Source organism: Morone saxatilis, unplaced genomic scaffold (assembly GCF_004916995.1).
Source record: "Morone saxatilis isolate NCDOM2014 unplaced genomic scaffold, NCSU_SB_2.0 Contig12, whole genome shotgun sequence".
In the NCBI taxonomy this organism is placed as follows: domain Eukaryota; kingdom Metazoa; phylum Chordata; class Actinopteri; family Moronidae; genus Morone; species Morone saxatilis.
In genome coordinates this window covers 19,786,427-19,796,882 of record NW_023339674.1, presented here as the reverse complement: position 1 = coordinate 19,796,882, position 10,456 = coordinate 19,786,427, and the positions used below count along the sequence as shown (strand labels likewise).

Here is a 10,456-nt window from a genome sequence, read left to right as displayed (position 1 = left end):
CCATCTGCAGCTGGTCTCATCAACAAGTCCCAGGACCATCACTGACACCGACTGTTAAACCCACCACCCACCCTGAATCTATGAGTTACATTAATGCGCTTTGCTCGGATTTTATCTTGCACGTTGCAATATCATTATATGTCACACTGCTAACTTGCAGAGTCCTCCAGACAATATTTTGAACATACTGTACAGCTCTTCAATCATTTATTTAAGTATTCGGCCATATTGTCTCTTTTTTATATTTTTCTATATTGTCTCTTTTTATTGTCTCTGTTTTTATCTTTATTTATATTTTTCTATGTTTAATTGCTATGCACAAACTTACCATGGCAAATTCCTTGTATGTGAAAACCTACTTGGCAATAAACCTTGGATTATGACTTGAGAAATGGCTTCAAAATGAGTATTCAGTGAGTGACTGAAACTGTCATTTATCAATTTTTTATTGATCACCTATACAATTAATCATTTCCGCACTTGCACTAATAGCAGTCTTACAAAGTAGCAGCAGCTGTGGAAGCAGCAGTGCTGTTAGTAATTTAAATATACTGTTCTTAAAGGGTGGTGACTTTGAAACTTGAACGGTGAAAAATTCCAACAACACACAAACAGTCACGTCTTTCGGAGTACCAGGCTGACCTCAGTGATGAGGTAAAGACGCAGACCACACAGACACTGCAAAGGGGAACCCAGACCCTCCTTTGGCCCCCGCAGGCTGTCCAGAGGCCAAGGACACTGACGTAACAGTAGGAAAAATGTTGTGCAAGCTCTCCTCCTAATCCCTGCCAGCCCAGCCGACTTGGGCTACAATATGAACAGCTGAATCAGGCTGCAGCTCCCCCCCCACACACGTACACACACACACACACACAGTACTCCCCCTGTGAGACTGACTGTCTGGAAGCAACGACGTCTAGCAAACTGCTCACAACTCCCTGACCTGGACCCCATCAGGACAACACACTTGCAAAGAGAAGTGTTGCTCAGTCAAGAGAGAGTCTCTGAGTCGTTAGAGGCAGCCAGCGAGGGGTAAAGATTCAACATATCAAATACAGATGTTAAAAGCAGACATTCATGCGTGGGCGAGGTGATGCCTCAGGGCCCATGTTTCCTGAGTCAAGATGAGGATATGAGGAAAGGAAAAAGGAGGACAATGGAGAGAAGATGAAGAGATAGTGTTAAGACCATAAAAGACAACACTGTAAAAGACCTAACAGCATCTTCCCACTAGGTTTACAAGCCTGTGTGGAGCCTCCTGTGAGCTGGAGCATGCTGTCACCATCACAGGATGGAGCTAAATCAGAGAGTAGGAGACACTAGCCTCTCTCACAGAGGAGGGCTCATCGTTTATTTAACATCTGTCCTTTTTTAAATAAGCGCTCCCCTCCTTCCTGCCATCGTGTCAATCATTCGCCTCTCCAGCTTCCACACAACTATGGATGGTTCTTAAACAAAGACGTTCCACAGTTGGCGGGTGGTGGGTGTGTTTGTGTGTCTCGCAGCTCGGACCACCACCTGACCACCCAGGTAGGCAGTACACCCGAGAAGAGGAACATAGGCGGTCCTACATCTCCCTTGCGCACCAAGACCACAACATTTCAACAACCTACACCGACCCTTCAATGCTGGACCACCTGGGCCCTGTCTTCCAATCTAACCACCCGTCCGTCTGTCTGTCCAGCTAAAGCTTAATGTTGAGGCTTGAAGTCATTTAAGCTCTATTGTTCTTCAGCCAACCAATGCCAGTGCCTCGAGTGTATTTCAGCAGCAGGGAACTGAGCCACAGACTCTCCAGAAACTAATAGGATTTTATTTTCTTTATTTTTCTTGTGTCTTTATACTCTCATTTCACGCTGTCACATTACGAACTGCAGGCAGCATTTAAAAATTAAAAAAATAAAATAAAATCGGACAACAGTTGAGTCTTTGGAGAAACGCTTTGACGAGGTAGCTCTGGTAAGGAGAGGGTTTTAAATGCTGCAGTAAAAGCGCGTAGTAAAAAAAAGCCTGCTCCGCCAAACCACAGACAGCCTGTCATTTCCCCATGCTGGTCTGGCTGAGCAGCATTTTCATTAAAGCACAGTCCTATGGGGCGGCTTTAAGCTGGCTGTATCTTTACTGTTGTGTATGTATAGTTAACAAGAGGGCTGAAAAACTGACGTCAACTCTGGCTGAACATTTAATTGACTTACAAGTTGCGATTGTTAACAAATAGCAACTGATGGGGTGAAAGAGCGTTTTTATGGTAGGAGGATGTATTGGCAGAAAGGGAATATAATATTTATAACTACGTTTTCATTGGTGTATAATCACCTGAAGGAATCTTGAGTCTTTTATGTCTACAGACACCACAGGTTACTTTCCACAGAGCCCGCCATTTATTTTTTTTGTGCCATGTATCTAAAGAAGCCCAGAATGGACAAACAAAACACTGGCTTTAGATAAGAGCTTTGACAAAAGTACATTATGAGGGGTATTACGTTAATAGTACAGGCTGAGTAAGATAACCAGCTGCGGCTAAGCTACAAATTGCGATGACCTCATGTGAGATACACCAGCAATTCCTTTTGTTTTTGTCTACAATGTAAATGGAAACCTGAAGAATTGGGATCGTAGGGAATATTAGGGAGATGCCACAGGCCAAGAGAGGAAAGGCTGATAAAGATGAGAAACAGGGTGGAAAAAGAAGGAAGATGAGAAGGAGAGGAAGTGAGACTGAGAAGGCAGACTTGCTGCAAGATGAGAGGAGATGGTGGAGATATACAGAGGATGACAGGAAGGAGTTCAATGGAAAACCTGCATGGTTGCGCCTGTTGCTGATCTGTACTTCAGCTTGTACTGAGACAGAGGAAACATAAACTGAATGCCAGGTTATGCCAAATTTCTGGTGCCACTCATCTGAAGCTTTAAAAAAAAAAAAAAGGTAAAGCAAAGACAGGGAACAAAAGGGGAAAGAAGGTCGTAAAATGTATTGTTGTCTCAGTTCTAAAGTCTAGAGTCTGGTGGAGACGTACAAGCCAGCAGCAGCCTCCATTACCTTGCTGTGCATACCATGGAAAGAATTACTTTTCTGGGAGCTCTTTTAGTACATGTACTCATGTGGTTCTTATGTTAGGACAGGCCATCTGTCCTAGCTAGTAAAACCAGACCAGGCATGTTCCTATATAAAAACTGCATAATGGATTTGCTAATAATTACTGTTATATTCTAAAAGTAAAACATAAATAAAAGATGATGCAGTCTTCCACTGTTTATTGACATCTTAAATCTCAAAGTATTCCATTGGCAGCTTTAAAAAAATGGACAAAATCCTCTCCGACAAGGAAAATCTTGTCATTGTGGATTTTCTCTCTCTACTGCCAAAACATTAAGAAGAAATCACCTTTCACAATGATAAATGTTCATAGACCATCATGCTGACAGGTTGTAGTGTGGGTGGGATTCCCTTCTGCGTCTGTTGTGTAGCAATTATTGTCCGATCCCTCCACCAGGAACAACATGTGCTGACTACAGGGGCCAACAAAGAGCTGTATGCAGCCTTTATTTACATCGCTTACAGTTGAGACTGTCCATCAGGGAACATGATATTTGATTAAATGGTTTTGTTTTTCTTATCTCACAATCAGAGCTGGAAAACATTAAGCCTGCAGGCGAGACAGGCCTGAGTATGTGAAATGTTACCTGCTTCCAGCTACAAGTCATCATCCTCTCACATGAGACCTTCAATCTGTTCAGAGGATTTCTGCACTGGGCGCTAACACATGTGAGGAACTGACATACTTCTTAGCGGTACGTAAAATGCAATCTGATAGCTATTCCCTGAGAGCTGGAGCGAAGCTTGCCAGCCAAAGCCACTAAATTACTTACTTGGCTGTTGTCATGACTGTGTGTTAAAAACAAAGGCGGCCCTCCCCCCCACCAAAAAGCCCCTCTCAAGTCCCTCTACATCACTCAATCTCTCTTTTCCTCTCAGCCACCATTTCATAAACATCCAGCTGTGGATCATCAGCCACACGTCTGATTATGAAATTAGAAATGGCACACTGGGACAGAAAAACAGAGGGAGCGATGTTTCATTTCATCACAATTCTCTACACCCTTTTCACTTCATTTTAATCTCTACATTTTGCTTGTCAGCTGATCCATCCATGCTATAGTAAGCTATCTAATCCAGTTTGCTCCTGATAAAACAGAGCCAGCCAATGCTACAACCCATTAGTAATCACTGTCTCGTAAATTTAGATGAGAGAGAAAGATTTAGCTACAAGTCCCTCGCATCCCTTCCCCTCCTCCTCTCTATGATCCATCTTGTCATTTTAATGGCATTTCACTTCGCAAACCAACAGCCAAAGAACATATCAGCAATTCAGCTGAGGGCTGTAGATTGAACATCAGTCCACTCTGCACTATAGATTATTTTACCATCAGAAAAACACACAAAAAAAACAACTTCTGGTGTCCTCATCAATTATACCTGTACTCCAAAGAGAACACAAGACCCTGGCGGCACTCTGACCCGCAGCTCTTTCAATATCTCTTCCATTTTTTCAGAACCATGAGTATCCTGCTGACAAGGGTCCATTTCGTGTAGGAAGTAAAGTACAGCATGCATGGCAATGTCTTATGAGCTGTCACTTGCATATCATCAAAAGCAGATGAGTTTAGATTCTGTTTGTCTGCTGTGTCACAGCGGCATGCGCTCAGCTCTGAGCTTATGAACCTAGCTCTCTCGAGGCCTTTCCAATATCAAAGGGTTATTTAAAATACTGGCCTTTTCATTTTAGTTTAAGTTTGGAAGAAAAGAGGATAGTAAACTATGCTTCCTGTCCAGAGGGGCTGGCCAGACTTTGTCTCCATCCACAGTTGCCATGTAATCTTTTATTGCTATTGTGACGAACAGTTATCTTTTATTCCTCGTCCAGAGGGCTTGGTGAGATCTTTCGGGCCCCTCTCCATACATCTGCTCCATGTCAACGTTGGAACACTTGAGTTAATGAGAACCTCTGTTCTACTGCAGTCCTGTCTGGGGCAATTTTTCTAGCTGATGCCAGAATGTCTGTTTATGCATCATATACACATGTAAAAAATGTTGTAAACAAGAGTGTGCATAACAGAGTTTGGATACTCAGTCTCTCTCTGTGGCACTCTCTTTCTCTCACACTCCCTCACATTATATTAAGATAGTTATGATGTGTTTATGGTGAGGGGAAAATAAAAAATCTTAATACACACACACAAACAGGCCAAGTCATAGTTTATGGTCATTCCAACTATTTCAAGTAGCAGCCATTACGGAAATGACCGCAGCTTTGGAAGTACAGCAAAAACAGTAACATTAGAGCAGCCCAAACATGACAGACTGCTGATACAGAATTTAATACATCCAGACGGCAACATCAGCACTATGCAATAAATAAGACTAAAGGACAAGTTTAGTCTACAATAACTAAGTTGTAAGGGCATTCATAGAAATTGATATAATAACAATTTTTAATCTGTACGACCGCAGACCGGCAACACTTGGAACCAATCTGATGGAAAATTTGATTCGTCTATTGTTTGTTAGAGAAAAGTCAAAATATGTCAGCTTGAAACCTTCTGAAGAACATCTGGACGTGTCCAAGTTCAGTAATGCATGAAACTCTACTTAAGATATCATATTCAGTTGAGGGTTGATTACCTCACAACTATTCTAACAAATGATAATACATCCATCATGGAAATGGACACTGTGTCTTCTTTCCACTCTAGAAAATGAAAATATTTGTTTTAACCACAATGATGTCCATTACTGTTCCCTAAGTACCAGTAAGCCCTATTTTATCTACCGTATATTTGTGTACATGTAGATTTCAGTTTGTAACATGGCATTTAAAGGGTGCTTGAAAGGCTAAAATGGGCTGTATGTCAGTAAAAACATTATTGCACAACTGAAGTTATTTAATATTTTCCTATTCAGGCTGTGAGCCGGGTGAAACAGCAGGCGTGCACCAACACACACACACACACCTGCTTTTCCCATCTTGAGGCTGCAAGGAGGGCGAGAGGAGACTGACAGCAGTGGAAACTCTAGTTGAGTTTTAGTTCAGTCATAGCTTTTTTTTTTTTTTGCCAGTGCTGGGAGACAAAAAGCACAGTGAGAGCAGGAAAAGCCTCTCTCGTCCACTCTGTCCCTGCCAGGATGCTGCTGGGTCACTCTGCGCACTGTTCACTCTGCTCCTTCTCTCCCTCCAGACTGCAGCCTTCATCTCCTTGTCAGTCATCCCCTTCAAATCAGGCCAGCGACTCCTCTTCACTTACTCACACCCCCGAGCCCTCCACATCGCTCTTCATTTCCACTACAGGTCTCTCCAAAAAACAAATCCCACCATCTTAAAGCAAAAAGTATGATCACATCCCTGTGCATCTGACACTTTAAATCTTTACCCAGGGCCAATATTTTGCCAATTTGCTACACTGGACTGAAAAGCAGGGACATATTTTCATTAGGCTTATAAAACCCACTCAGTCGGTCAGTCTGTCAAACCAGAGTGAGCACAGGAGCATGCTTGCATTCATAAAGCCTTCAGCAGCCTATGAGTGAGCTTGGCCCCGTGCAGTTAAGGCGGTGGGGCTGGAGTCCAGGCGACGTCAATGAAGTCTGGATAAAGGAACAGCAATACTCGAAAGACAAGCCTTGAGAAAAGCTACTCAGGAACATTAATCTTTAGTCTTTTCCACCACTCAGACACAGCAAACTATGTACGCTAAACATCGTTATCAAAATTAAATAAAGACAGGGATCTGGGATGGATCTTATGCCAGATGAGTGTGTGTGCTGTTAGCCCAGACTGAGACAAGTGTATGTGCAAGAGCAGGAGTCAGACTGTACCCACACCACCACACTGGGCTGTGTGGTCTGAATGCTGCTTTTATAAGCCCGCAGTGACCGACCTTAAACACAGGTTATCCATGACTGCTGTCACAATCGCAAGGGCCTAACAATCCAAACCAGCATAAGATTACACCGGATCCCACTGAGGCAACAGACAAGGTGTCCAAGACTTGGTGAGACACAGATGCCCTATTTCCGCATATATGTAGCTCTGCATTGGAGGTCTGAGCACAGCTGCTCACAACACAGCATGGTACAGGGATATCAACCGCATGGAAGTTATGCAAGGGAAAAATTAAAAGACAGGGACATAGGAAGAAATACAGCAGATGAAATATACACTCTCCCCACCTTCCAAATTAACAACATGTTTGATAGTGGTAACAAAATTCACAGCCTTGCTTTATTTCTCACACTATATGTCAAAAATGACAGCCAAACAAAGCTGTCAACACCTCTCTTCTCTCCACTGATCTGATAGCAGCTCACCTCTGGCTGGATGGCTTTGAACACAGGAGCATCCATGAGCGTAATCTGGCCCTGGAGGAGACAAAACACAACAGATGTTAGACTTGCTATGTTCAGACTGCAATAAACAAAAAACAATATATTATTAGATATTATTTCCTAATATCATGATGCCATACAGGCATCATGATATTAATCATAAATTGTCCAATCTAAAGGTCAATAAACTATTAATTCAATAATTGAAACACTTTTGCTAGAGAGGCTACACCCTCACAAGCAGGAGGCTGTGACAGGGGTCTTTTGCTTTAAATGCCTTGATATACCATGGAGAGATGTGACATAGAGACACTTGTGGGGGGAAAAGAAGATCAAGAGTGCCCTCTTGTGGTTGAATGGGGCAGACCAAGGGACAAACATCAAAGCATTAAATTAAGATTCAAGACATGGTGAGGAACATGCTTTTATTTGATTTATTATGGGACAATCCTAAGTAACATTAACCCTTACAACAAGCTAAGGCTAATTCATTTTAAACAGGACTTCTACTTTGTTCATAGTTGCCATGAAAAGTGCAGAGGCAGCCTGGGGGAAATCCATCAGTGCCATCTTGGCACTGCCAAACATCATCAATTATTAGTGATCCAAACTCTGACCCCATTTACTCCTCTCTCATTCCATCTCCTCCTCTTTCAAGTGAGCACATCACATTCGTGCTTGCTGAACATTTCATTTTTTAAACACTCAAACATACAGGTTAACCAGACAAGGACCGACAGAGACAGAAACACTTAAAACTTAGCTTACTGCATATTCTTCAGGGGTGACCTTCAGCACATCAAACACAACAGCATCAAAACTCTTCTTCAGGTCTGAAGAACCCTTGTCACTGAGAGATTCTGAGCTGCTGCTCTTCTAGAAGACAAACACACACACAGCTGCATTAAGAACAAGGTTATCAAGTGGAGGAGAGAGGTGTGGCATGCAAGGTTTGAGAGGGTTAAATAACCAGTCGTGTTTAAAAATTTGTTGACTGAATACTTCAAGCAGAAAAAAAAACACACTTGACTACATCCTGTCACAACATAATCAAACACTAAAGCTTCCAGTATCAAAACGTGCTGGAAGAAGAGTGTACAAGATGAACTTTGAATAGAGTGGGTGGAGGTCTAGCGAGTGGGCGTGGCCTTACCTCAGAGACTGTTGCAGCGGTGGTGGTGATGCTTGATTGACCATTAGGGAGGTCCATCATTCCCACACATCCAGCTCTAGCGGAAGAGACCATTCATCATCCTCAGCTGCAGCAAAGCCCGCCCGGCCCTCTGAACGAACGAACACACACACACACACACACAGAGAGAGAAAATATGCCACAGTGAGTACATTTTGCTTACATCTTGAACATTACCACCAGCAAACATAGCAGACAGATCACTCAGCTTGTGGCAGCAGCACCACCTACTGGTTGAAACGTGTTAACTGACGTATTCTCAGGTTCATCTTTAAAGGTTACTGCAACTACTGAGCTGCGTTCAACCTCACCGAATTAGTGAATGCCATATGGACGTGCACTGTCACAAACTGTCATTTACTATGCGAGAGAAGACAGGACAGAAGGAGCTTAGGCCGAGCATTAGGAAGAGATCTTCTGTGAAAGGGGTTTGGAGAAAGCAGCTGTCGGTCAGAGCCACAAGACAGCTTACACCCAACACTAGATTATGACCCACTGCTGCTCAATGACTCTACAGACCGGACTATCAAACACTTAACTGGCTACCAGAGCAGAATGTGTTCATCCTGAAATTCAACAGGCCCTCTCACACAGATTTCAGCCACTAACAAGATTTTCAGAGAAGCAAACTGGCTGCTGGAGTAAACAGACCTATCAGGAAAAACAAGGTTTATTCACATGTGTCTTGGTTAGTCTTGTGTTCTCCTTCCAAAAACCAAAAGAGTACCAAGTGTTAAAGTGGATTGGTTAATGCTGAGCATCTGAGTCATTCATGTAACTGTCAGTATCAATATGTGAATGTGAATGACTCATACACAACACAAGCTACAGCCCAAAGTCTTAAAACTGTTTTCTTTCTTTTCCCAAATGTCAAAAAACACAAAAAGGAATTCAAAGCTGTAACTAGCAAATAATGGTTGTTTGTTTTCTTGATAAATGAATGAAATGATTAAATCAATTCTGAACACTGTCTCTATTTTTTCTCTGGGAATGAAATAATCAATAAGTAGTCTCAGCATGAGCATCAATTACTGAATGTTGCACAAGATGCATTTTCATTATCTTCTTTAATTGATAGTAAAAAATCTTGGCACCTCTGACATTTAAGTAGCAGTCATGGAAAATACAATTTCAGTGTCTGTGTACCTCTGTTAATATCCCAATCTGACCCTACCTATGACTGATGATTTTACATATCATAAATGTAAGACTGGAGGCTCATTGAGGATGATATTTTAATATTCCTTAATATTCTTCCTGCCCATGACTGAAAATACCTCAGAGACTACACACAGAGACAGTAATGAAAAAAAGAAGCTGCTTAGAATACTGAATGGCAGCAAAGGCATCCCTTGTGTACTTGACAATGCCGGCCTCTGTGTGTGTGTGTGTGCTGGTCTGTCTTTTTGGCGGCCTCCGGACTCAAGCTGAAATGGCCTGTGCTTTAAGAGCCATTAGCTGCCTTCCACAGTTGCATTCTGTTAAGCCAAGAGCAAACACCACTACATCATGTCAACTCTCCTCGCATTGTTTGTGACAGCAGTGCGCAATTGCACAGGAAGCAACAGCCAGTCTGTATTTATAATTCTGAGTCTGCCTGTTGGCAAACATCTGTGATTACCCGACTTTCTGGTCTAATACCTGTGTGATTCTTGTCTTTTTGTCTGAGGCTCCTGGATAATGATGTAAAATATTACTTTGGAGTTTTGTCTACAGTTAGCACACACACAGTCTTTTTAAATTCAATGCTGTGATGAACGTGAACACACTGTAAGATGTGCATATAAGACATCATTTCCATTAAAAAATAAACACTCTAAATAGATCTACAACTCAACTTCACTATCAAAGTTGTTCCGTTTGCCATACATCAGTTTCTA

The 10,456-nt window shown here is 42.3% G+C and overlaps 1 protein-coding gene across 4 annotated transcripts in view; it reads right to left on the bottom strand.

Annotated features, from left to right (window-relative positions):
• The window catches only part of ralgps2 (Ral GEF with PH domain and SH3 binding motif 2), a gene marked incomplete at its 3' end in the record, with an annotated part of 64,438 nt that overhangs the window by 31,941 nt on the left and 22,041 nt on the right, over positions 1-10,456 (bottom strand). For 3 of the 4 annotated variants that reach the window (XM_035653164.1, XM_035653168.1, XM_035653166.1), the window contains 3 exon segments: positions 7,367-7,417; positions 8,153-8,260; positions 8,538-8,667. In XM_035653164.1, the coding sequence (XP_035509057.1) occupies positions 7,367-7,417; positions 8,153-8,260; positions 8,538-8,630 (252 nt within the window). 4 annotated transcript variants of the gene reach the window in all.